The sequence below is a fragment of the Jaculus jaculus genome, chromosome 6 (genome assembly GCF_020740685.1).
Source record: "Jaculus jaculus isolate mJacJac1 chromosome 6, mJacJac1.mat.Y.cur, whole genome shotgun sequence".
Classification (NCBI taxonomy): Eukaryota; Metazoa; Chordata; class Mammalia; order Rodentia; family Dipodidae; genus Jaculus; species Jaculus jaculus.
The window spans coordinates 115,139,936-115,167,578 of NC_059107.1; the positions used below are offsets into that span (position 1 = coordinate 115,139,936).

Genomic DNA, 27,643 nt, shown 5'->3' on the forward strand with positions numbered 1-27,643 from the left:
CCTCTTAGATGTTGCACCTGGAGATTCTTGCTTACTTTATGATGTGGGTTTATATGCCTTTTAATTGAAAGCAAACCGCCCGAGATAATCAAGTGACAACAACATTACAAGGTCCACTTTCCGTTAAAAGACAAATAGAACTATTAGGCTGTTCTCTAAAATGAAGAAAAACACATAAAAACATAATGTAAGCTGGGCGTGGTGGGACATGCCTTTAATCCCAGCACTCAGAAGGCAGAGGCAGGAGGACTGCTGTGAGTTTGAGACCACTCTGAGGCTACATAGTGAATTCCAGGTCAGCCTAGGCTAGAGTGAGACCCTACCTTGAAAAACAAGTAATAATGATGATGTAATCTACTATTCCATTTCTTTTATCAGAGAACAAACCCAATGATAAAATGCCTCTTTTGTGTGCCTTTCATTTTCCCTCAGGCAGGGGAAGGGAATACAAGAGATTGTAGTTCTCAATGAGCAGGGGTTTTTTGTTTACTTTTGTTTTTGCTGTATGATACATGTTCACCTAAAGATTTTAGCAACAAACTATTTGGTAAATATTTCTATATACTGGTTCTATATTCTGGGCAATACAGGGAAACCCTAACAAAACAGGGTATCTTTACGGCATTAAGATACCTTCCAGAGTAAGCAAAATACGACAACTGATTAAAAAGGCAATGACCTATTCCTGAGTAACTATGCCTGCCATGTGACAGTAACCCTGAAACTGCTGTGGCGTGCATCTTGCAAGGATGAAGTCTGGAGCAGATGCACAATCTGTCTGGAACTCTTTATACGATGGAAAGGAGTCTATAAAAAGGGAGGAGGGACAATAAAATAGTCACTGCTGATGAAATCATTAATGCAAAACAACTTAAAACTTGGCACTGCCTTCTAAAACATGTTGAGACATTTCAATTAGTATTATAACTACTCAACCACAAAAATACAGATTGGAAATATTTTCCCAAGCACCTAGTAATTTGCAAATAATAAGAGCAGGAAATGCTTTTAAGGTTAAATATTTAAATACATACAATGAAGAGATACCCCTTAAGATTACTATGTTCTTTACATACAAAATATATCCATATCTAATAATAAAAAATAATACATATATATCTACGTGTGTGTATATATATATGCATACATATATATATATACACACACATATACACACATACACACACGTGTGTGTGTGTGTGTGTGTGTGTGAGAAAGATTACTATGTTCTAACCAAATTTCTTTGGTTTAAGAGAAAACAAAAAGCCTCCAGTTCTCTTGGGGTGAAATGAAAGATATCAAACAAATAGGATCTGTTCTTGAGCTAACCAAACAGCACTCACTACAAAGTATGTGCATCTAGCAGGCACACATGGTGGCTCAGAATATGACTTTATTTAGAGTAAGCCCTATATAAATGAAGGATTCACCAGTTTGCCTTTCATTCATGGGCTGTTTCTCTTGCCTGCAACAACTGCATGAAGAGAGCTAGCTGCAAGACCAAATTTATAGCAGTGTGTGTGTCAACATTGTTCTACCAAGGTGCAAACAACTCAATATAAACTGAACAAAAACCAGGTTTTCTTTCTTTTAAATTTTTTTAAAATCTATTTATTTGAGAGCGACAGACAGAGAAAGAGGCAGATAGAGAGAGAGAGAATGGGTGCGCCAGGGCCTCCAGCCACTGCAAAAGAACTCCCCTTGTGCATCTGGCTAACGTGGGTCCTGGGGAACTGAGCCTCGAACCGGGGTCCTTAGGCTTCACAGGCAAGCGCTTAACCGCTAAGCCATCTCTCCAGCCCCCAGGTTTTCTTTATATTTGACAATATTGATCTTTACTATAAGCCAGCATGTTACCAGACAAATCACACAAACTTTAACTGGGCAGCATGCACTAAATACTATTTTTGAGAAGATGAAGCCTAATGCTAGTACAAATCTATCTATCTGCTCACTGTTCTCAAAACAACATAATACCTATCTTCTCATTAATTAAAAGGTCATGGAAATTTTTTTTCATGGGAAAGTAGTTTCAGAGTAAGAAAGCAGTATCATAAGGGGAACATCCCTACCTCCTACTTCAACCCTTGCCCACCAGAGTGTGAACAGTGAATAAACACAAAAACATTTTTTAAAAACTTATATTAAAAATATTTCGAATATAAACAATGTAATACTACAAAGTAGTATTTCAATACAAATCAGTTCAAATATTAACTTTCTTTAAACTGTTAAACTTTATTATAAATTAAAATTTCTTTACAAAAAAAATTGCACATAATATTTGACCACTCTTAGGTTCTGATGCACTGGCATTTGCAATAGTTTCTTTAATCTTCAAGTTAAACAGTCTCAGCAAGGAGTCCAGACCGTAGAAAGGGCAATAAACAACCCTGATAGAACATTCAAGTGCAACTAGCAGACTTGTGGCCATGGCAGTTACACTTTCCTTAAGATGGACTGCTTTAAGTTTTAAATCCTGAAATGAAGAATCTCAAAAGACTTAAAGAGGAAGAACTAAAAGGGACTGCCTGCTTTTTTTTGTTTTTTAAACTGTAAACACAGCCCTGGAAATTAAATCCCAAACAAGAATCTCTCAGGCATCAGAGAGTGTCAAGTGAATCAGGAATAGCACAACATAAAGGTACAGGGAAAGTCACAAAAACAAAAAAAACAAAACAAAACAAAAAAAAAAAACAAAAACAAAAAACAAAAAAAAAAAAACAAAAAAGAAAATAAAACAAAAACAAAAAAAAATCAAAATAAATGTCAGTCACTTTGAGGAGCTATACTTACGTACATGATGTTATGAGAATCTGGCAGGGCCTAGAAGCAGGCCAAACAGGAAGTTCATTTATCCAACCGAAGAGTATCATGTTCATTGCTTCCGGTTTTAAGGACAGGACATTGTAGGGGAGTTGATATGATCAATAATGCTGTCTGCCTTATACAGACCTTAGCCAGGGATCAGCCTAATCTTGAAGTATCATTCAAATAATTTTGGCAATTATTTTAAGGACTTAGAACTGACTGCACCCAGTGTTCAGAGATTCTTGCTTTCTGTTTTGTTACTGTTTAAATTTAAAAGCTCATTTAGGCTGACTCCAATTTCTTGGCACTTGGAAACTAGTTTTCTCAGGTTATCAGTTTTACCTCCTTCTGATGCTTCAAACAAGAGTTGCTGTAAAAGACAGGGAAGCATAAAAGTAAGAGACAGCTAAATTTCTAGCATTACCACATCAATGGATATGGCACATGCAGAAAATTTAAAGGAAAACATCAAGATAAAATAAAAGATAAAAATCATTACATCTTTCCATAGTGATGCACAAAGAGGTAACTTCTGTAAGGCTCTCTGATATAAACGGTGGACCTATAAGATAGATATACACATATTTTCATCAGAAACATGAAAAACATTTTCATAATCCTTTGCTTAAAGAGAGGTACTTTACAATATACTAACATTCAAGTCACATGGCTGTATTCAGTTTCAGAAATACCAAATATTACAGTTCTTGGAATGTTAACTTTTATGTTTTTATCCCTTTAAACTGAGAAGTTAACAAATGGGGAAGAATAGCTAAAAGGAAAAAGTGACACATCTGATAACTCAATTACGGATGGCTTACCTCTCTTTGTCCTTTTAGAACAATCTCAGCAGCAATGGCTCTAAGGAAAAAAAGAGGAATATAGAAAAGGGGGAAAAATTATATATCTTCAAACACAGTGAAGCACCACCACTGGCAGAACACTGACTGTGAGACTGAAAACAAAATCTCCTGAAAGTAGCAGGCTAAACTTCCAGGAAGTAACCTAAAGTGAAAGGAAAATTTCAGTAATTTTTTTTATCAATTCTACAAAAATAAAGCAGAAGGAACACGAGTAATGTTCATAAAAAAAATATACAATTACTAGTCAAAATCACCTGGCACTAACATCTTTAAAAGAAAAAGTGATACACTTAAAACAGACCTACCCAAGGCTCAGGCAATTTTGCAGAAGATGGGGACAGAAAGATTTTAGGAGTCACAGGTTGGGATGTCATACCCAAGAGGCACTGCCTCCCCTCAATAACTGACTGCTGCTCCAATAAAGTATGACCTACAACCCCATGAGGAATCCCGGCAACCCCAATGAGGGTCCCCTGCGGAACGTGGGCAGCAAGGAGGGAAAAGATAGTACTAACACATGATGTATCCATACAAAGTATGTTCTTAATAAAAAAAGGAAAAAGAGAAATCCGACAATAACAGGGCAGAAACTCCACATTTTAAAGATGAACCTAAAATATAATAGACTTGTTTGATAACAGTATTGTTATTGCAACATCCCTCAAAGAAAACTAAAACTATCCTGCTTTGATAGCAATTGTTAGTAAATGCTCACTCAACTCTAGGTATTAACCAAATGCCAAAAACAAATCTAAATTAGATTTCTGCCCAGGAAAAAAAAGAAATTAAAAGATGTCATTTCAGATTTACCTGTCTGCTGCAAACCTTACAAACAAAAGCAATAGCTATAAAAACATGTACATGATTGTTGCATTACATTTTCCAGGTGGCCAGGCATGTTGGGATATTGTATGTAAACATCTTGGCTTGAAGTTTCAGAATCTGAACATTGCTTTCTTCCCATTCATGTTGAAGTAGTCTGTAAAATACATTCATTCAGGAAAATGAACAAAGCTAAAAATGTAGGGTGACCCAAATGTGCTCTATATAATGAGATATAAAGTTTGGTCAGGCAAATTCCATCCAGGACACTCAGCAAATATTATGACAATTCCTACAATAGGAGATACTGATGAGGTCTACACTCCCTTGCAACAAACTACAATAAAGCCTAGGTATTCTTGTAGAAAACAAATGCATTCTCATTGCATACACCTCTAACCTAAATGTTAAGGTAATTGACTTCATATATTATTGCAATTTTTCAAATTTGTTTTATTGAAAGTATATAAGCTACCTATGTTCTACAACATGCACTGTATTAGAAACTAGTCAAAATGCAATCATTTTCTATTTCAAATACTTTACACGATTTCTCTCATTCAAATTTCTATTATTAGCTTCTTCAGATTAACATGGTTGGTGAGGAATTAGATAATTCAACAATATGACTGACTTTCTCACAACTTTATGCCTTTGAATTTTTTTTCAGACTTTTATCATATTTAATATTTTATAAAGCATAAAAAATCATAAAATACAACTAATACAGTGGAACTAACTATGCATGTGGAAGTCAAAGCATTGCATATTAAGATGCCTTCATGAGACAGGCATGGTGGTGCATGCCTTTAATCCCAGCACATGGGAGGCAGAGGTAGGAGGATTGCCGTGAGTTCAAGGCCTCCTTGAGACTACGTAGTGAATTTCAGGTCAGCCTGAGCTAGAGTGAGACCCTACCTTGGAAAACCAAAAAAAAAAAAAGATGCCTTCATGAATAGCCTAATTTTTCAAAGTAAAAGTAGGTTCATTAGAGTAGAGAAACCACAAAGAAATACTTAGAAATCGCCTTATTCTAAGTAAATGTATGAAATCCCTTGGTCAGTTCTTTTTCAATGTGTGTTGAGAGTTTCGATGTTAAATATCCCAGGAGATTCCAATGCATGTTTACATTTGAGAGGAAGTAGCATGTGAAAATCCTTTCACATGCCTCTGGTTTGTAAAATAGTTTACTGTTTATAATTCATGCTCTAATGAGTGATGATGTTATGGACTTGGGTATACAGATTAACTTTACTTGAATTTAACCTGCAGTTGCAGTTTTCTAAAGTGACCAGAATTTTACATTTAATTTTACAATGTATGAATAACTACATAGCTTAACAATTCTGAAATTAATAGTATTATTCATGAGATTTTTTTTTTTTTTTTTTTGAGGTAGGGTTTCACTCCGGCACAGGCTGACCTGGATATTCACTATGTAGTCTCAGAGTGGCCTCAAGCTCAAAGCAATCCTCCAGCCTCTGGTCTCCTGTTTGCTTGGATTAAATAAGTGGGAGCTCATAAGATTTTTATCAAGAAGAATTCTGTAAGAGTCTATACTACTGAGCTGAGGACAAAAAGAATTTTAATTTTCCTTACCTCAGGGCAAGTCCAGAATTAGTTGGCATAACTGAACAAAACCGTTCCAAGGTTTTGGAATGCTGGGTCTTTGGAACACAGCTCAAATAGAAGAAAATAACCTGTAAAAAGGTTGAGGGAGGGAAAATGAATGCATTTGAAATGTGAAATCCAATTACCTACGTATTTTAATGATAAAAACAAAATGGATTTTAAGGCATGAATGTACGAATTACAATGTATGATGTGGTTATAGTTCCTATCATTAATTGTATTAGTGACTTTCCAAATATGAATTAGAAAATATGGTCTAATGATGACAGCCATGGACAGAGCACTGACAAGAAGCCAGGAGTCCAGGTTTGCATTCCTGAGTCTACCTTTACTTGTTGTATTACTGGGAAAGTCATAGGGCTAATAATACCTGCCACATCTTGCTCATGGAATGCCCGTGTGTAAATGATTTAATGTCCATAGTGTAGTTTGAGATCCTGGGATAAAGAATGGTATACAAGTATAAAGCATAGCGATTGGTTATCCTGATCAGCCACAACACCCTCCTCCCAACACACACCTCAAGGAGGGAAAAGAAAGATAAAAACATAACATTTGGGTCCACACTAAACTTTATGAGTGCTTGTTTACATTGTACTGATAGAATGAGGTCTCTGAAAACAAACAAAAAGGTTTCTATGCTTCCTCACCTTTGTAAGATGCCCTTTCATAAATACATAATTAATCAGGTTCTATTAAAATTCTATGCAGTCACTAATTTTCAGCTTTAGTATACCCTGTAAATAGCTATATTTGCTTGGCAGAACATGTGCAAAAATAACAGCTACAATGTATGTGCTTATTTTTTTTAAATATTTTATTTTTATTTATTTGAGAGAGAGGGAGAGAAGCAGGGAGAGAGCAACAGATAGAAAGAAAATGGGTGTTCCAGGGCCTCCAGCCACTGCAAACAAACTCCAGACACAGGTGCCACCTTGTGCATCTGGCTTATGTGGAACCTGGGGAGTTGAACCTTAGTCCTTTGGCTTTGTGGGCAAGCACCCTCACTGCTAAAGCCATCTCTCCAGCCTATATGTGCTTATTCTTACTGAGCCCTACCTACCCTAAATGGTATTATCCCTAGATGTTGAGGAGGTAAGAATCATAGACAATAACAGTGAATGCTAGGAAAGTGGTCCTAAGAAAACCCAATTGATTTAAGTTCTTTTGCTCTGTATAAATATCCAAAGAAAAGTTTTTATTTCTTACCCGATTATGGAATTCATAGTTGGACCAATAATCAGCACTACTAAAAGGAATGGGGTATCGGGCAGGAACTGTAACCAAACATCTATTCACTAAATCAGTAAAAAATTTGAATTCTTGGACTTTGTTTCTGGATCCAGCAGCTCTATTATTGGCAAAAACAAGATAACTGCCAAAAGAAAAATAATTTTGAATAATTAAGCTAGTTTCACCACAAAAACCTAATCCTTTTCCCACCATTTCTTGATTAAGAAGTACTAAACTTACTCCATCCAAATCTTCTGTACTATGTTAGATCTCATGGCTACTCCTAATGCTGCCTCATAGGCTTCCACTGTCTCTTTAATGCTTGATTGAAGTGGATGACAAAGACTGTTTAAGAAATGAAGGAAAAGCACAAGTCTACAGTTCAGTTTTATTAGGTAAAGCAATAACAATGTATACCTTAAACATAACAGATTTTACTGTAACAGAGGCCTTACTTTTTTAAGCGGGTGTATGGGCATGTGTATATGCCTGTGTGTGGAGGACAGAGGACATGGCACCCCTGCATGTTGTCCCTCAAACACCATCAACTCCCTTTTTTCTTTTTCTTAAAATATTTTATTTATTTATAAGCGGCCGGGGGGGGGGGGGGGGGGGAGAAATGGGCATGCCAAGGCTTCTAGCTACTGCAAATAGATTCCATATATATGTATTCTTTGTGCACCTGGCTTTACATGGATACTGGGGAATCAAACCTGGGTCATTAGACTTTGCAGGCAAGTAGTTTAACTGCTGAGCCATCACTCCAGCCTCTCCCTTTTCTTTAAGAGACAAGTCTCTCATTGGGTTAGAGTTCCCCAAATAAGCTTGACTGATTGGCCAGGAAGTCCTATGGATCTAATGGTTTCTGCCTCCCCAGTCCTAAGATTATAGACACATACCACATCTGGCTTATTTAGCATGGGTTCCAGATTGAATGAAAGTGAGGTCTTCATGCTTTCATGGTAGGTATCTTAGTGCTTTAAATATCTCCCCAGGACCCCTCCCCACAGACCTGTCTTCTTTCTTCATTCTTTTTTTCTTATTTATTTTGGTTATTCAGGGTAGGATTTCACTCTAGCCCAGGCTGCTCTGGAATTCATGATGTAGTTTCAGGATGGCCTCGAACTCACTATGATCCTCCCACCTCTGCCTACCAAGTGCTGGGATTAAAGGCATATGCCACCATGCCTGGGTCAATCTGTCTTTTTTTTTTTTTAAAGAACAAAATTTATTGGAACATTTCCTCCATTTGGCTTCAATCACAGGCTGGCCTGGACCTCAAAGCAATCCTCCTACTTCAGCCTCTTAAGTACTGGGACTAAAAGTGTGTGCCTCCATGTCCAACTCAACCTCAAACTAATTTTAGCATTGCAATTCAATAGTAAATAGCAAAGAAAAGTCTCATGTGCAAATCTGTATCCATATTGGGTAATGTCTCACCAGTAAATCAGCCATAAATAAGGAACTTGGTTGTTAAACACGTCATCATCAAAATTCTCTTTATATAAACAGGATGGAATGTCAACTGATCCTGGGATATTTAAGAGATATCTGAAAGAAAGAAAATCCTAATAAATAAAATTATGCTTGTGCATACATGGGGTTATAAATAATGAAAATCCTAAATTCAACTTAATTAAAATTTTTATTTGTTTATTTATTTTCAAGGTAGGGTCTTTCTCTAGCCCAGGCTGAATTGGAATTCACTATGTACTTTCAGGCTGGCCTTGAACCTCTGCATCCCAAGTGCTGGGATTAAAGGTGTGTACCACCAGGCCCAGCTTACTAAAGTATTTTTACTAAAGAATGAAACTTTGTTTAGGACCACATGTTTAGTCGTAATTTTACTTACAAAAAGATGAATTCCACTTTCTAAATCGAATTCTTATGCTATTCCCAAAATTAAACAAAATCATCAAAATTATCTAACTAAACCTAATTTAAAATACAAGAGAGAAGGGCCTGGAGATGGTTCAGCAGTTAAAGGTGCTTGCTTACAAAGTGTGCAAGCCTACGTTCAATTTCTTAGCCACCCAAGTACTCAATTGCAGTGGCAAGAGACTCTGGTACATGTATGTATGCAGACACACAAATAATTGAATAATTTAAAAAATGCAAATAAATAAATTTAAAAATACATGAGAACAAATAAGACTACCAAGTATCTGAAATTTCCACAAAATCTATACGTCCTTGTGGGAAACATTTATGTAATCTGGTATCTGAAGTAATCCACATACACACACAGTATTATTTAGATATAATATCAAAGTGCATTCTGTAAAATTGGCCCATAGGAATTTGTCCAAGAAATCCATGATCAAATAAAGTTGAGAAATGCAAATTATAGCCCCCCACCATCCCCTTTAAAAAAGAGACAAACACATACTAGGATATTAAAGGTTCTAAAAAGCTGGCCATTAATCTCTTTGACTTTTATCACCTCAGTTTTCCTCCCAATTACTTGAATATGAATCTGAGTATAATCATGAACAATGATATTAAAAGACATACATTAACCTTGAAATGACAATCTAGTATAATCACTTACATTGGCTTTTAAAATAAAAGTTAAAATTACAAAAAAAATAGCAAGGGAAAGTTTTAATGGATGACCTGGCCTTGTTGTTAGACGGGGTGGGGTGGGGGGACAGCAAATACAATAAATTGGGCTTCTAGAAGACAGGTTATCATCCTGGCAATAATTACTGGGTACATTACCCTGAGTTACTTCAAATCTAATCTATATAAAATGTATAGCCTACAGGGTAACTTCAAGTGAATAAAATCACCAAATTAACTTTTCTAGTTATTCTTTTTGTATTCAAATTGGTTTGAAACAAATGAAAATCACGTCACTTAGTTCTCTCTGTTATTTTTATAATAAATATCACATAAAGAGTTCAGAGAATTCAACTCCAGGTAAACGCCACAGAGCTACAATTTTGCTTAATGACTTCTATCCATAAAATTAAAATATATTTTAAATACGTTAAGATTACTAACTTCTATTAATAAAACAATTATCTTTATAGACAACTTTTTATGCATATTAACCTAAGATATACAGGCAATAAGTATAGCACTATGAAAAAATATATCCTTTATTATCTTAATACTTGACTCAAAAAAACTTTTTTTTCCCACTGAAATAGGGTCTCACTATATACTGTAGACCAGACTGACCTCAAATACATTATCCACTGGCCTATGCTTCTGAAGAGCTAGGATCACAGGAGTGTGTTACCCACTATGCCCAGATAAAAGAGTTTTTAAATTAATGGTAACATACAATCTCTCTGTGACAAGAATTTTACTATTATCTAAAGAGACTTCTAAGGATTTTAGTTTCCTCCAACTGAAAAATGAAGTTACTTCAAATCTAATCTATATAAAACTCTATAACCTAACCAGAGAATGTTTTCTAATTCTTGGTAAAATGGACTTTTTCACAAAGAATTTAATAAAGCAAGGTAACTTAGCAGTAAACAATGAGATGATCTGGAGGCAATTCATTTCCAAAGTTTTATTAGTAGCATTTTTTATTCTACTTAATTAAGCTAACATCAATAAGATCTAAAGAACTTTGATTAGTTACCAAGGCCAGCAATTGGCAGCATCTCGTCTTAGACTGAACCACTTACCTCCATGCCCTAGGGAAAACCAGAACAAGCAAGTTTGTCAAGGGCTTTATTCAACTCAAGTATTTTGCCCAAGTTTGAGAACTTAAATTAATCTGATTTAAACAAAAGGTCAGGCATGGTGGTGCATGCCTTTAATCCCAGCACTTGGGAGGCAGAGGTAGAAGATCATGAGTTCAAGGCTACCCTGAGACTACAAAGTGAATTCCAGGTCAGCCTGGACTAGAGTAAAACCCTACCTCCAAAAAAAAAAAAAACAAAAAACAAAAAAAACCCCACAAAAGACAGACTTGAGTAGGAAAGGCGACAAGTCTCTAAATTCTTTATAAAATAATTAATTCGCATGAAAATCATTTTACAGGGTATGGTGGCACACACCTTTAATCCCAGCACTTGGTAGATCAAGGCAGGAGAAATGCTGTGAGTTCGAGGCTACCAGAGGTTACGTAGTTAATTCTATCCAGATCAGCCTGAGCTAGAGCAAGAGCTTACCTCAAAAAACCCAAATTTAATCCAAATTTCTTTTGGATTAAATTTAACTTAGAATCAGCAAACAATAAGTACTTTTTGTAAGTGAAGCTTTTTTTCTGGAATACAGTCACAACCATTCATTTATATGTTGTGCAAGGATTTTTTTGCCCACTACAATAGTACAGCTGTGCAGGAATGATAAAACATATGGTTGAGGAACTGGAGAGAGGACTCAGTGGTTTAAGGTGGTTGCCTGTAAGGCCTAACAAACGGGTTTAAATTCCTCAGTACCCATGTAAAGCCAGATGCACAAAGTGGCGCACGCATCTTGAGTTTATTCACAGTGGCTATAGGCCCTGGAACCTCCATATTCTCTGTTTTTCTCTCTGTGTTTGCAAATAAATAAAGAAAAAAATATGTACATACATATATTTTAAAACCCAGAAGAACATACTTAAGACTAAAATATTTACTTTCTAATCCTACAGAAAAATAAAGAGGAAGGGAAGAGAAGTTTAAAAGCCTCCTCCCAAATCATTCTTCATGATATGGTGCAATGACTTAATGTGGGAATAGAATTCTTAGCCACACAGAACCAGTAAATAAAGAACTACAAGAAATTGATGGCTGAAAAAAAATCTTAAGAAAGATATTTTTTTTCCGAGGTAGGATCTCACTCTAGCAGAGGCTGACCTGGAATTCACTATGTAGTCTCAGGGTGGCTTTGAACTCACAGCGATCCTCCTACCTCTGCCTCCCAAGTGCTGGGATTAAAGGTGTGTGCCACCATGCCCAGCAAGAATTTTTTTAAAGGGCTGGAGAGATGGCTTAGCAGTTAAGGTGCTTGCCTAAGGACCCAGGTTCGATTCTCCAGGTCCCACGTAAACAAGATGCACAAGGTGGATACATGCATCTGGAGTTCATTTGCAGTGGCTAGAGGCCCTGGTACACCCATTCTCACTCACTCTCTTTGTCTCTAATAAGTAAATAAAAAATAAAATCTTTAAAAAAATTTTTTAAAAATTAATGGACAATATAAGAATCCTCTAAAGCTTCTCCAACATTTCAGAGGGTAAAATTCTTTAGAATTAAAAAAATTTAGAGAGGGGCAAACATTTTAAATGTACTTAAGAAGAACAAATAAAACTCAATTTAAAAACCCTCATATGCTAGAGATGGCTTAGTGATTAAGCCAGTGATTAGCAATTAAAGTGCTTGCCTATGAAGCCTAAGGACCCATGTTCAATTTCCTATAACCCACATAGCTGGATGCACATGGTGGCACAGAGGCTGTGATGCACCCATTCTGTCTCTATCTTTCTCTGTTTGCAGGTAAATAAAAGTTACATATATGAATGTCAACAGGAGTTAAAGTCTCATTTTGCATGTCTTTAATCCAAAGGTAGGAACATTTTACAACTTGCCCCACCTACCTCTCTTGTTCAACTGCACTAATGTTCTGTAAACAGGTACTCAAGGGTTAAAAGCAATCAGTCTAAAATATTATCAACGCATTAAAAAATCATCTTATAGTCTCTCTCACATCTTTACAAATCAAGAGTTTTACAACTTACCGAAATAGGTCCAAGTTACTGTACTTTTCAAACCCAGGTTTAAAGAAGGATGCAATAAATTTCCGCAAAAATGGAAGAAGATTATCGCCTTGATTCTATTTAAAAAGGGGGAAAGGAGAGATGTATATCAGGCTTACAATGTTTAATTAAAATATTCAAAAGGAGAAAAGATCTTTAGTTTGTTTGTTTATTTTTGTTTTTTGAGGTAGGGTCTCACTTTGGCCCAGGCTGACCTGGAATTCACTATGTAGTCTCAGAGTAGCCTCGAACTCACAGTGATCCTCTTTCCTACCTCTGCCTCCCAAGTGCTGGGATTAAGGGCGTGCGCTACTACTCCCAGTGAAAAGATCTTTTTTACAAGTCATTAATTAGATTAAATTTATGGTTAGATGGAAGATAGAGTAAGGGTTGGAATACATTTAGCTAACTTCTATATTCTCACCTCTGAATTACATTCAATGAACTGTTAACCAACTTATATAAATTATATATTATATAATATCATATCATATTATATTAATTACTAAAGATTATTTTTGGCACTGTGGTAGGGCTTAGACTATCCTCATGAGTACCCCTTGTACTCACTTGTGTTCTTGCCCATGAGTACTTCTTAATGTAGTCTAGAAAGCAGCTATAACAAAAGCCCCTGAGTCAGTGCAAAGGCGGGCAGTGAAAGATGGAAAGCCCAACACAACCTGCAAATGGGCTAGGATGGACATGCTTCCTGGATAAGTTATTGATGAAGAAATCTAAAACCCCCAAATCATATTTAAGAATCATAAGTCACTTTTTACCTGCAAGAGGAAGAATTTGCACATATAATAAAAAATCTCTGCATTCTGAGGATTTTTTTCAAATGCAGTGAGCCACACTGCTCTGGCTTTGTCCTGCTGATCAGTCTGCAAATATAAAGCAGCTAGGGTTTCCAGTAACTGGCAGTTCACAGGACATGATTCCAGTAAACCTTCACAGAGCTCCACTGCTGCCTCAAACCTGAGCAAGAAAAAGAATGGCTAAGCACACTTCTGAAAAGACCTATCTTCAGCACAGGGTTAGGTGCTTGTTAATTAAGTTTTACCTCTCTAGAAGCTGCTGCAGAGCAATCATGTTCTCATAAAGTGGAAGACAGACCTCTATTTTTTCCGCATCGCTAAGGCTCTCATCTGTGCAAGCTTTTACGGCATCTACCACAAAACAAACATTTCATGCGTTATTTTACCAACTCAGAGAGACCAATGGGGGGGATAAACATCCTTTCACTTTGGCCTACTGCCCTTCTCATCTTGACTGAACTCCTGGCATTTATCCAAACGAGTTCATTTCAGATAGCTCCAAGCTCCTCAAATTCAATACATTACCCTCATTTTCCTATAAGAATACAACCATTCAATATGAGAGCCCACATTTATCAATGTTTGTGCATAAACAAGTGTCTCTAATTATCTTAAACTTTCTTAAAACTCATGCCAAGAAAGAATCACAAAACTAATTATGTTTTCTCTGATCATTTCAACAGTCTTTTGTGGTGCTTCACAGCTCTCTGAATGTCTCTCCCTAAATTAGATGCTTCCTTTATTCCTTCAAAACATATAGTTTATAGAGAATCATGAGTAAACTGATATTATCAACACTGGTACTGTAATTTGTACTGACTGATGTTCTAAGCATTTACACTTACCTTCAAAAACTGCTAACAACAGGTCAGGATTAGTCTTTACATCTTGAACTGCTTGCCATGGCATTACAAATGGTTCGGTGTTAACAATTCTTGAAGGATTAGCATTAGATGGATCATAAAATTTTGAAGGGAGAATGTTGAATTCAGTGAGATGTATGTAGGCCAGCCATGCTAAGCATCGATCACTTGTTTTAAGGTATTCAGCTACTATTTCATCATTAGCCATTTTTAATGCATTCTAAATAAAATTTTAAAAAATAATCTGTTTTTAAATTAAAGAAATTATTCTTATTCATAAGACTTAAATCTAAAGAATAAAACATATTTTGTTTACAAAAAACATATTTCTTTAAAGTGACTTTTTACATGCCTAAGTGAAAATTTTGACAATCACCTATTTTTCATGAGCTCTCTATCCCAGATTTGTGTAATTTCTACTATCTTAAAGTTTATTGCCCAAGTAATGAAATAAAATATTTGTAAATTTTAAGTGCTTTAATACTTAAAAATCTAGTAAGCTGAAGAGAAGAACAGCAAAAAGAATACCTCCCAAAGTATATACCTATACAGGTAATTTCCATATGGATTCTTTTCAAGTTTATATTTTGATGTTATAGACACCTAACGTATGATCTTTCCAAGTAAACCTAAGAACCCTAAAAGATAGTATGTTGACCAAACATCACACAAAGGACTCAAATGCGAAGTCATATTCTCACCATTAAACACTGCATGCAGTCTGAGATCTTTCAAGGAAGTTATGTATTGGATTGCATGTTTACCTGTAGAATTGCAAGTGCACTTTGGCACCTCCCAGTAAAGATGTGCAGCTGCACTCTAAACAGAAGAGCCTCCAAGAGCTGGAAGGACAGAGTATCTGACATTTCCTGTTTGGCTGCTCCCATCAGAAACTCCACCATCCTTGCACAGACGTAATCTTTTTCTTCAAAGGTGCTTTCTAAGTGTAGAAACTAAAAGGGGGGGGGGGGTCATATAATTAATCCTGCTTTAAAGGAATAAACTAAGACTAAAGTTTTCATATCTCATTAAGGAGCTATCTCATAGCAGATGTAAAATTTCCACAAAAGGGATAATTATAAAAATACATAAACCCATTTTCTTTTTTTAGTACCTTAACCTAGATTTCCCCATCACACATTAGAAAACAGAGCCAGATTCAAAACTACAATATCTACTTAGAATCATCACAGAAAGCAATTTATCTCTTCTTCCTTAAACCAACAGGTAAAATTCTAGCAAAATCCAGATGGATGTGCAAAAGTTCATGATCACAGTCTGTTACTTAGGTATGTGACTATATAAAAATTTAAGAATATGCCTTCTGAGTACTTATGGTTATATGTATTTTTTATACTCAGATTATAAACATGCTCTCAGCCTCAACTGCAGAAGTTTATTTTTATTTCAGTAGGCAGAGATTAATGTAGAGATGTACAGATGGCAAAAGTGCTGAGAGTGACTGTTGTGTGCTTAGCCATAAATAGGACATTTGCATTAACCCTTAAAAACCCCAAAGGATATCACGAAAGATGGAAAGAATGTACAAGCCAGAGTGTGGGGAGGAGTATTGTGATGGTTTGATTCAGGTGTCCCCCATAAACTTAGGTGTTCTGGATGCTAGGTTCCCAGCTGATGGCAATTGGAAATTAAAGTGTCCTGGAAGCGATGTATTGTTGGGGACAGGCTTATAGGTGTTATAGCCAGTTTCCCCATGCCAGTGTTTGGCACACTCTCCTGTTGCTATTGTCCACCTTATGTTGGCCAGGGGTGATGTCCACTCTGTTCATGCCATCATTTTCCCTGTCATCATGAAGCTTCCCCCTCGATCCTATAAGACAAAATAAACCTCTTTTTTCCCACAAGCTGCTCTTGATTGGGTGACTTCTACCAGCAATGACAACCTGATTGCAACAATAAAGTGGTACTGTGGAGAGGGATCGCTGCTAGAGACTTGACTGTGTGGCTTTGGCCTTTTGGAGCTGATTTTCAAGAGGAATGTGGAAGGATTTGAAACCTTAGCCTAAGAGATGTCTTACAGTGCTGTAAGTAGAACTAGATGGACTATTATGATCAGAGTTGAAAGACCTGAATGTAGTAAGAACTGTGTAGTAAGGGACTGTGAGGTTTGACTTATGAAGGTGAGAAAGAGCTTTGCTTGGTTGGACTGGGCTAGCAGTTTGTGTGAGAAGTTTGCTGAGAAGTTGTGCAGGGTTGCTTTGCATAGAAATGGACTAATGTGAGCAGAGGGTTATGGCACAGAAAGAAATGTTTAGGCCAAAACTGCTGCCTATTCAGCTATAACTGAGAGATTACAACCTTTGAGCTTGGGCCAGCTGACCTGCACTGGGGCAACAAGAAGAATGTAGACTCTTTCGAAGGGCCCTGAGTGCTCAAGGAGTGTCCTGTTCTTCAAAGTCTGCTTTATTCCCCCCTGAATTAACAAATTGGCACAGTATCTGGTATTGTGGAGAGTAAGAAATGCAGGAAAGAGAGCATCACTGAATTTGCAACATGGTATTGTGTTTGGGAAATGGCAATGGGCAGTGTGAAGCAAGTTTGCTGGATGCCTGCATGGAGACCCCACGGGGCCATGAGGATGAACCATGGATTGTAGTGGAGACCCAGTGGAGGTGCACCCATGAGATGGGTGCCAAGGAATGCTGCCAGTCCAAATGAAGTTTTCCAGGACTATAAGTAGCCTAGCTGGAGGGGTGGAATTGGAACGCCAGAGACTTGCTTCTGGTTAGTCACTGGCTAGAGTTGTTAGACTTGGAGCTACAGAGTTTGATGTTTGCCCTGGTTGTTTTAAATCTTGTATTGGCTGAATGTTTCTTTGCTATGCCCAATGCCATCTCTGCAGTGTGAATGTTTATTCTGTGCCATTATGGGTTTGGGAGGGATATTTTTTTGATATTATGGCTCATTGGGATTGATAAAAACTATGGTGACTTTTAATGTTGGATGAATGCATTGCATTTTACATCTTGTATGGTTATCAGTTTATGGGGGCCAGGGGCAAAATGTGGTGGTTTGATTCAGGTGTCCCCCATAAACTTAGGCGTTCTGAATGATAAGTTCCCAGCTGACAGCGATTGGATTAATGCTTCCTGGAGGCGATGTACTGTTGGGGGCGGGCTTATGGGTGTTATAGCCAGTTTCCCCATGACAGTGTTTGGCACACCCTCCTGTTGCTATTGTCCACCTATGTTGGCCAGGGAAGATGTCCACTCTCTGTTCAAGCCACTGTTTTCCTGGAACTTCCCCCTTGATCCTGTAAGTCAAAATAAACCTTTTTCCCACAAGCTGCTCTTGGCTGGGTGATTTCTACCAGCAATGCAAACCTGACTGCAATAAGTATATTCTCAAGACATAAGTGACTGGTGCAGTCATGACCTCACAGTGATGTTGGAACCTACATTAAGACTTGAACAATATTGAGTCTATCAACACTCTGACATAGATGATGGAGAAGGGCACAAAAAGAAATAAGGAAGAAAGAAAAAGAAGGACAAATCAATAGAAGAGGGACTATCTACAAAGAAGTAGTTCAGTGTTAACAGTTTGTAGGGGGGGGACAAAAGAAAGTAATGGAAAGGGAATAATCAAATTATAATTATGTACATGCATTAAAATTCTCAAAAAAAAAACCCAAAAAAGTGGGAGGGGGTTATGATCATATGTGTTCAGAAGCTGTCAAAAAGATTAAAAACAAGAGTTTGAGTATAAGGAAAAGTGCTAAAATGTTATCTTTTGGACACAACATGGCCATTACACTCATGATCTTATACCTGTTATGGTTTCCTACACAAGACTGAGCCTGTCAACATCCTACTACAGATGAAGGGGCAGGACTCATGAAACCCTACTCCTCTCATAGGAAATATCAGTTGTTAATAGTTGTTAGGGAAGAGGGTCATGTACTTCAGTGGCAAGTTGCCCATACTCCAGTAGGTATCATCCCACCCACGTTCATACAAACAATCCTGACTGAACTCAAGACAGACAGACAAGGGTATGAAAAGTAGGAAGAGGGCAAGTTGGGTAGAAAGGGTTTAGTGTGAATGGGATAAAACAAGGTCATGGAGGAAGAGTATGATCAACATACATTATGTGAAATTATCAAAAAGAAGTTAAATTTAAAAATTAATTTCGTGTGCTGGAGCGATGGCTTAGTGGTTAAAGTGCTTGCTTAAGAACTCATGTTCATATCTCCAGGTTCCATGTAGCCAGATGCACAGTTACACAAGCATGCAATGTTCCACATGTGCCATAAGAAAGTGCACATGTCTGGAGTTCATTTGCAACGGCTGAAGGCCCTGGTATGCCCATTCTCTCTCTGTGTCTCATTCTTTCACGCCCTCCAAAAATTAAAACTTACTTAATTTTGAAAATGACATCTGTAGCCCCAGGCATGGAAGTGAATGCCTTTAATTCCAATACATAGGAAGGAGGCCGGAAGTAGGATGACTGCAGTGAGTTAGATTATAGCCTCTATCTAGAGTGAATTTCAGGTCTGTCTGGGCTATAGTAAAATCCTACCTCAAGAAAGACCAAAGAAATTTAAAAAATTTTTTTTTAAGTCACATCTGTATTAGAAATTTATGGCAAATAAAGACTAAACAACTTTAAGGAAGGAAATTACATATTTTTAATATCCCATGCCCTATAAAATCTTGTGGCATCCATTTCCATATTTTAAAAAAAGCCAAGCGTGGTGATGCACACATTTAATCCCAGCACCCAGGAGGCAGAGGTAGGAGGATTGCCATGAGTTTGAGGCCACCCTGAGACTACAGAGTGATTTCCAGTCCACTGAGCTACAGTGAACCCCTACCTCAAAAAAGAAAAAAAAAAAACAAAATAAATAAAAATTATAAAAAAAAAATAAGTTGGAGAGATGACTCAGTGGTTAAATGTGCTTTCTTGCAAAGCCTGATGGCCCGGTTCAATTCCCCAGCACCCAGGGAAAGCCAGATGCACAAAATGGCACATACATCTGGAGTTTGTTTACAGTGGCAAGAGGTTCTGGACCGCCCATTCCCCCTCCTTGCAAGTAAGTAAATACATATTAAGAAGGTATGACCCAAACTTACTTTTTTAAAAAAAGAATTAAAAAATAAAAATTAAACACCCCACACTAGCCAAATCTATTCACGAGCTTAGCTCAGAAAATACAAAATACATTAATCAGTTCAGTTATTAAGAGATATCATATTATCCAAATCTATGTGGTTTTGAATTTCAGTTATAAAGCAGTGGTTGCACCAGCCTATAGTAGTATAATAGCAGCTATTCAGGAAGCTAAAGAAAAATTGTTTTAACCCAGAGTTTGAGCCAACCTATCCAAGATAGAAAGCCTCAAGATGAAATAAACAACAAAAAAAAAATCCTTAACTTGTTTACAGGGGTAGGGATAAAGCCCACTGCTAAAGTGTACTGTTTATCATTTTCAATGTCCTGGTTTCAATCCCTACCTCAACATTTCGTGGGGTGGAAAGAAGAGGGAGAAAAAAAAATCTGAGAATAGATTCATTTGGAAATTTATCTGAATATAATGATTCCTGAGTTCAACTGGTAAGACATTAACAAATAAGTGTATTATGCACAAATAGATCAACTACCATCTTAAGTCTGGATAAGAAAAATTCCATTCTCTCAAAGAGGGAGAATCTAAGTTTTACCAAACCTTTGTATCCTAGTCAAGTCTTATACTAATGGAAACTATAATGTTTATAGGCTTACTTCCATAAGCAATGAAGACAACCAATAGAAAGACCAAACTATTTCCTGGAACACACAATTTCACAAAACGTTAGAAATTTAACAGAAACACAACAAACAAACAAATCAGGGCTGGGGAGATGTCTCAGGAATTAGAAACTTGCTTGCAAAGCTGATGGCCCAGTACCCACACAAAGTGGAACATGCATCTGAGTTTTCAGCAGCAGGAAGTTCTGGTGCATTCATTTTCATTTCCTACTCTTTTCTCTCTCTCTGACCTCCCTCTCCCTTGCAAATATATAAATTTTTAAAAATTTAGATGTTTTGCAAAACTACACTTAAATTTGCCCAAACTAAAACTATGTAATAGGTAAGTGCAAAATATTCAATAATTTTATATTTTTGTTTACCAATACAGTTAACAAAAACAAACATGTCTTCATTAAATATTTTTCTCTTATTTCGTCAAAATCTAACCTGAAAGCAGTAAATATATACCCAGAGAGTATATAAATTCCATCAAGTTACTCATGATTATTTGAGAAGCCCTAAAGAATTATGAACACACACATACATATAACTCAGACACATGACTATCATCTTTTCTACTCACAGTCCAAAAGCTCTGATAATCAGGAGCATATTCAACAGCTGTTTCGCACATTTCCTGCACCTCCTCCTTGGTTCCTCTCTTTGAGAACAATCTGAGGTAATGGCACCAAAGTTCTGGATTGTCTTTATTGTTTTCCAATGCTCGAGCCAGGACATTTAATGCAGAATCCAAGGATTCGGAACACAGTCTGTATGTTTAAAAGAAAGGGCAGAAGTGTTTTACTATAAAGTGCTTCTGGGGTTAGGATTGCAGCTAAATATAAGAGCAGAAGTGAAAAACTAAACAAATATGTAAAAATATTTGAGCTGGAGGGATGGCTTAGCACTTAAGGTACTTGCCTGTGAAGCCTAAGGATCCTAGGTTCGATTCTCCCAGATCTCACGTAAGCCAGATGCACATGATGGTGCATGTTTCTGGAGTTTGTCTGCAGTGGCCAGAAGCCCTGGCGCACCCATTCTCTCTCTGTCTCCCCTTCTCTCAAGTAAATAAAAATAAAAAATGCTTGTCTCTGCCTGAGTACTTGCCTTTAATCCCAGTACTCAGGAGGCAGAGGTAGGGGGATCACTGTGAGTTTCAGGCCAGCCTGCAACTACATAGTGAATTATAGGTCAGCCTGGTCTAGAGCAAGACCCTACCACCAAAAAAAAAAAAAAAAAAAAAAAAACCCTTTAACATTTAAATAGGGCTCATCAAATGAGTCAATTTTTAATCCTTCTTTCTATACTAAAACCTACCAAGAATAAAGGATGATTATTAAAAAGAATAATAACGGGCTGGAGAGATGGCTTAGCAGTTAAGGTGCTTGCTCGCCAAGCCTAAGAACCCAGGTTCAATTTCCCAGCACCCACATAAGCCAGATTCACAAGGTGGTCATTATCTGGAGTTTGTCTGCATTGGCTGAAAACCCTGGCATGCCAATTCTGTTTGCCTCTTTCTCTCAAATAAGTAATAGATAATTTTTTTAAAGAATAATAAATTAGAATTTTAATTTTTAATTTTTATTTATCTTATTTATTTGAGAGAAAGAGGAAGACATAGAAAGAGGCAGATACAGAATGAGCTCACCAGGGTCTTCATCTGCTGTAAACCAACTCTAGAAGCATGAGCCACCTTGTGCATCTTGCTTACGTAGGTCCTAGAGAAATGAACCTCGGTCCTTTGTCTCTGCAGACAAGTGCCTTAACCACTAAGCAATCCCTCCAGGCCAAATTACAATTTTTAAATCATGTCCATGAAAAACAAAAAGGTCTAGATTTCCTACAGGCCCAATAATTCCTTTTTACCTACAAATTCAGTAAGCACTTAACCAGATAAAAACATAGTGTTATAAAAACCACTAAGATTATCTACTTCAAAAGTGCTCTATGTCTATATTCAGCAATACCTTTTATGATTTATACTGTTCAGAAACAAGAAAAGTTAAACAACTCTCTCTCTCAAGGCCAGCTATGCCAGGCATAATATCAAAGCTTTGAACATAATAGTTCTTTTTTTTTTTTTTTTCCAGTGTTCAGTGTTTTTTTTCAGCTTGCTATCTCTGAGAGAAGATAATTCTCTCATGATCCTATTCATAAAATAATGTATGGGTTTTTTGTCCTTTACTCAGTAAATGAGTCAGAAAAGAAAACATTGTAAGTTATCCCATTAGCACAGAAATGGCACACAAGAAAATTTAAGTGAGTGTCATGTTCACACACGTGGTTCATCAGCATTCTGCAGTGCTGCCTTATTTAAAAGCTTTTATGCTAAGTTTTAAGATAGGTTTATCCTAGTAGCCTACTTTAATGCAATTATTATGCTTTAAAATTATAAAATAATTATTCCTAATTTTATCTCTATTTTCAAAAAGTGTTAAGTTAGAGGATGGAATTTTGAACAGGAGCTATTGGAAGTGAGATAACTTACTATTTATCTTCTTGAATATGTGTAATCTAAAAGCACACACACACACGAAAGATAATTCATCAGAATTTGGATCTCCACTGCAAGGACTGAAATTTTTAACCTGTTCTACTCATAGTTCTACTGAGATGGCTACTTGATCTTTCTTAATTATTCTCCTTAACTAAGCCTACTTTAAAGATATAAAATAGTTCAATAGGGCTGGAGAGATGGCTTAGTGGTTAAGCGCTTGCCTGTGAAGCCTAAGGACCCCGGTTCGAGGCTCGGTTCCCCAGGTCCCACGTTAGCCAGATGCACAAGGGGGCGTACGCGTCTGGAGTTCGTTTGCAGAGGCTGGAAGCCCTGGCGCGCCCATTCTCTCTCTCCCTCTATCTGTCTTTCTCTCTGTGTCTGTCGCTCTCAAATAAATAAATAAATAAAATTAAAAAAAAATAGTTCAATATAACCAGGAATGGTGGCACATTTCTTTAATCCCAGCCCTGGGGAGGCAGAGTTTTCAGGATTATGAGTTTGAGGCTACCCTGAAACTACATAGTGAATTCCAGTTCAGCCTGGGCTAACTAAAGTGAGACCCTATCTTGGGGAAAAAAAATGCCAACCCTCCAGTACAATTTATTACTGAGCCATAGAAATAAAAATCAAGATCTACTCTCAAACTATATATATAATTTTTTTATTTTTATTTTTTCAAGGTAGAATTTCACTCTAGCCCAGGCTGAAATGGAATTCAGTAATATTATTTTGAGGGCTGGAGAGATGGATGAGAAGCTAAGTTGCTTGCATGCAAAGCCAAACAACTCAAGTTCGATTCCCTAGTACTCATGTAAAGCCATAAGCACAAGGTGGCACAGGTGCCTGGAGTTCTGTAATAGCTATCTGCCTTTCTCTCTCTTAGCAAAAATAAATTAGGTAGGTAGGCAGGTAAGTAGACAGAAAGATAGTAATTAAAAAATATTCTGAAACTGGGTGTGGTGGCACATGCTTTAATCTTAGCTCTCTGGAGGCTGAGGTAAAAAGATCGCCATGAGCTGAGGGACAACATAGTGAGTTTTAGGTCAGCCTGGGCTGGAGTAAGACTTGCCTCAGAAAAAAACAAAACAAAACAAAAAAAACAACAAAACACTTAAACCAGGCATGTGATGGTGTAGATCTATAACCCTAGGACTTGCAGAGGCAGGAAGACCAGAAATTCAAGGTCATCCTCAGCTACAAACTACCAGGTGTGTTCAAGACCAGGCTCTGCTATGCTACATGAAGCAAAAAAAAAAAAAAAAAGCAAGCAAAAAACCAAATAAATGACTCAGTTGGGTATGGTAGCTCTACCCCTATAATTCCAGCACTTAGAAAGCTGAAGAAGGAACTGCCCCAGTTTGCAGCCAGTCTGAGCTACACAACAAATTTGAGGACAATCTAAAAACTATAAATACTACAATACCAGGAAAGAAACATAATTACCATAGGTGAAATAGTTATCAAACATAAAAATATCAATGATGGCCTAGAGGGATGGCTTAGCAGTTAAGGCATTTGCCTGCAAAGCCAAAGGACCCAGGTTTGAATCCCCAGAACCCACGTTAGCCAGATGCACAAGGGGGCGCACACATCTGGAGTTTGTTTGCAGTGGCTGGAGGCCCTGCGTGCCCATTATCTCTCTCTCTCTCCCTCCCTCCCCCTCTTTCTCTGTCAAATAAACAAAAATAAAATATTAAAAAATATACATATTAAAATATATATATATATATATATATATACACACATACACCTATCAATGATTACAACAATTTGAAAATAACTTACCCTTCATTTTGATTCAAGCACTTGTATGCAAGCTTGAGCCAAAGTTGTATATGTGAAGGATTTTCAAGGACACTTGCTTCTAAATTAGCAATGTCATCAGTTTCATTAGTAAAGTATCTAACATCATCTGGCGTGACAACAGTATCCAAAGCTGGAACATTGACTTGGTTCTCTAGTCGGAAGGCTGTAAAAAAAAGTTTCATTAGCTTTATAACTTTTTTTTTTCCCCAAGGTAGGGTCTCACTGTAGCCCAGGCTGATCTGGAACTCACAACTCACTCTGCCTCTTGAGTGCTGGGATTAAAGGTATGTACCACCACATCCAGCTTGCTTTATATCTTTTTTTTTGTTTGTTTTGTTTATTGAGGTAGGGTCTCACACTAGCCCAGGCTGTCCTGAAATTCATTATGTAATCACAGAATAGCCTCAAACTCAAAACAATCCTCCTACCCCTGCATCCTGAGTATTAGGATTAAAGGCGTGCACTACCAGGACCAGCTGCTTTATACCTTGTGTAACAAACCAAGGAAATAACTGGTATCATTCCTAAAGATTATAATGACATACAGTTAGGTTTTTCCAAGTTCCAAAGTAGAATACTTTCATATTTAATCAACCAAAGTGGTCATGAATGAAAAATGGTATATTAAATAACATCAGGACAACAGAAATAAATAGGACTCTGTGGGTAACAACATCCTGATAACCATTTAATTGTATGAATCAGAATTTAATAAATTAAATTAACATGAAAATTCAGCTGTGATGGTGCCCATGTATAATTCTAACACTCAGGAGACAGAGGCAGGAAGATTAGTTCAAGACTAGCTTTGGCTATATGAGACTCTGCCTCAAAAGCAAACCAAAAATAGAACTGGAGATACAGATCAGTAGAAGAATACTTTACAGCAAATGTGAGGCCCTAGGTTCATTTCCAACATAGAGAGGGAGGCTGGGGAAGAAGAGAGAAAAGGAGAAGAAAGGGAAGGAGAGAGAGGAGGAAAGGAAGACAAAAGGTTAAAAATTGTAAAGATTTTTTCTATATCAAAACTAGAGAACTGTTCCATTAACACAAATAAACACAAGGGAATGTACTTCAATTGAGTACTATTAGCAATTATATAAGCTAGAAATAAGAATGCAAGATGTGCTCAATAAGGCACCCATTTATGTATTATTTGTTCATTCATTGACTCATGCATTGATTTTGTGAACCCACTACATGTCAGACTCACAGAATGAAAAATGAAAAAAATAGGACCCTTGTCCTCAAGGACAATGGCAAATCAGTAGTCTCAAATGAGGGCAGTGGGCTGGAAAGATGACTTAGCAGTTAGCGCTTGCCTGTGAAGCCTAAGGACCCAGTTCGAGTCTTGATTCTCCAGGACCCACGTTAGCCAGATGCACAAGGGGGCACATGCGTCTGGAGTTTGGAGTTTGCAGTGGCTGGAGACCCTGGCATGCCCATTCTCTCTCTCTGTTTCTCTGCCTCTTTCTCTGTCTGGCACTTTCAAATAAATAAATAAACATAAAACAAAAAAAAATTTTTTTAAATGAGGGCAGTGCTAGTATTGTTACTTCCTTCTAAAGAAAGTTTGACATACATGTCACTGTCATAATTACTAAGGAGTGTTCCTACTGTTTGTTGGGCAGGAACTGTGGAAGAAAGCGTCCTGCAAAATCAGCATTAAGCCTGCTTAATGTATAACTACACCGCAAACATCAAGGGCACCAAATTTAAGAAAATAACAAATAACAATGATACCAACACTAGGGTATTAAACACATCAAAAAGACAACCTAAGTGTTTAGACAAGGAGGGAAGACAACTGAAAATGTCTGAACCTTAAATTGCAATGTCTCTTCTTACCATACTTAATTGGTCCCGTAGATTGTTCATCATCACTACTGAAGCTATTCTCTGATAAAGGCTTTCTCCAAAACTTTGGCTTCCATTTTCTTTTATCCTTGTAGGTTGTAAATGGAGGTGCTAAATACACAGAAGACTGTTAATTAATGCATGATGAGGTATGTGCATGTGGAGTGTGTGTATGCACGTGTGTACAAATGCATGTGTAGAGAGGCCAGGGAAGAACATGTGATATTCTCCTCTATGGCTCATCTGCGTGTTTTGTGGAAATGGGCTTTCTTACTCAACCTGGAGTAGCCATTTTTATTAAGACTAGCTGACCAGTGAGTCAGACTGGGGCCTGAGGATCAAACTCCGGGCATCTCAGGCCTTCAATGCTTGCATAGCATTCACTCTTAACTGCTGAGCCATCTCTTCATCCACCTTGATTATTTTGTTTGAAAACTGCTCAAAAAATATTTCAGGGGAGCCAGGTGTAGTGGCACATGCTTTTAGTCCCAGCATTCACGAGGCAGAGGTAGTTGGATTACTGTGAGTTTGAAGCCTGCCTGAGACTACACACAGCAGATTCCAGGTCAGCCTGGGCTAGAGCAAGACTCTATTTTGAACCTCCCCCCACCCCCAAAAAAGTATGTATGCATATTTACTTAATTATTTCAGGGACTAGGGAGGTCCAGTGGATCAAGTACTTGGTGTATAATCATGATGACTTGAGTTCAGATTCCCAGAACCCACATAAAATTCAATGCAGGGGCTGGAGAGATGGCTTAGCGGTTAAGCCCTTGCCTGCAAAGCCTAAGGACCCTGGCACGAGGCTCAATTCCCCAGGACCCACATTAGCCAGATGCACAAGGGGGCGCACGCATTGGGAGTTTGTTTGCAGTGAGTGGAAGCCCTGGCACATCCATTCTCTCTTTCTCTGTCACTCTCAAATAAATAAAAAAATGAACAAAAAATTTTAAAAAAGAACCTGAATGCAGTAGTGCAAGCAT

At 37.3% G+C, this 27,643-nt stretch overlaps 1 protein-coding gene across 2 annotated transcripts in view; it reads right to left on the bottom strand.

Moving 5' to 3' along the window:
- Positions 1 to 2,744: 2,744 nt before the first annotated feature.
- The window catches only part of Zfc3h1 (zinc finger C3H1-type containing), a 75,393-nt gene continuing 50,494 nt past the window's right edge, over positions 2,745 to 27,643 (bottom strand). For both annotated transcript variants that reach the window (XM_004650105.2, XM_045151733.1), the window contains exons 20-35: positions 26,652 to 26,771; positions 24,783 to 24,966; positions 21,084 to 21,270; positions 15,511 to 15,699; positions 14,729 to 14,966; positions 14,129 to 14,234; positions 13,845 to 14,043; positions 13,048 to 13,142; positions 8,802 to 8,912; positions 7,602 to 7,706; positions 7,338 to 7,503; positions 6,096 to 6,196; positions 4,552 to 4,653; positions 3,633 to 3,672; positions 3,311 to 3,373; positions 2,745 to 3,181 (exon numbers count right to left, since the gene is read on the bottom strand). In XM_004650105.2, coding sequence (XP_004650162.2) covers positions 3,044 to 3,181; positions 3,311 to 3,373; positions 3,633 to 3,672; positions 4,552 to 4,653; positions 6,096 to 6,196; positions 7,338 to 7,503; positions 7,602 to 7,706; positions 8,802 to 8,912; positions 13,048 to 13,142; positions 13,845 to 14,043; positions 14,129 to 14,234; positions 14,729 to 14,966; positions 15,511 to 15,699; positions 21,084 to 21,270; positions 24,783 to 24,966; positions 26,652 to 26,771 — 2,144 coding nt within the window. In that variant the 3' untranslated portion in view covers positions 2,745 to 3,043. The remainder of the gene's footprint in view (positions 3,182 to 3,310; positions 3,374 to 3,632; positions 3,673 to 4,551; positions 4,654 to 6,095; positions 6,197 to 7,337; positions 7,504 to 7,601; positions 7,707 to 8,801; positions 8,913 to 13,047; positions 13,143 to 13,844; positions 14,044 to 14,128; positions 14,235 to 14,728; positions 14,967 to 15,510; positions 15,700 to 21,083; positions 21,271 to 24,782; positions 24,967 to 26,651; positions 26,772 to 27,643) is intronic.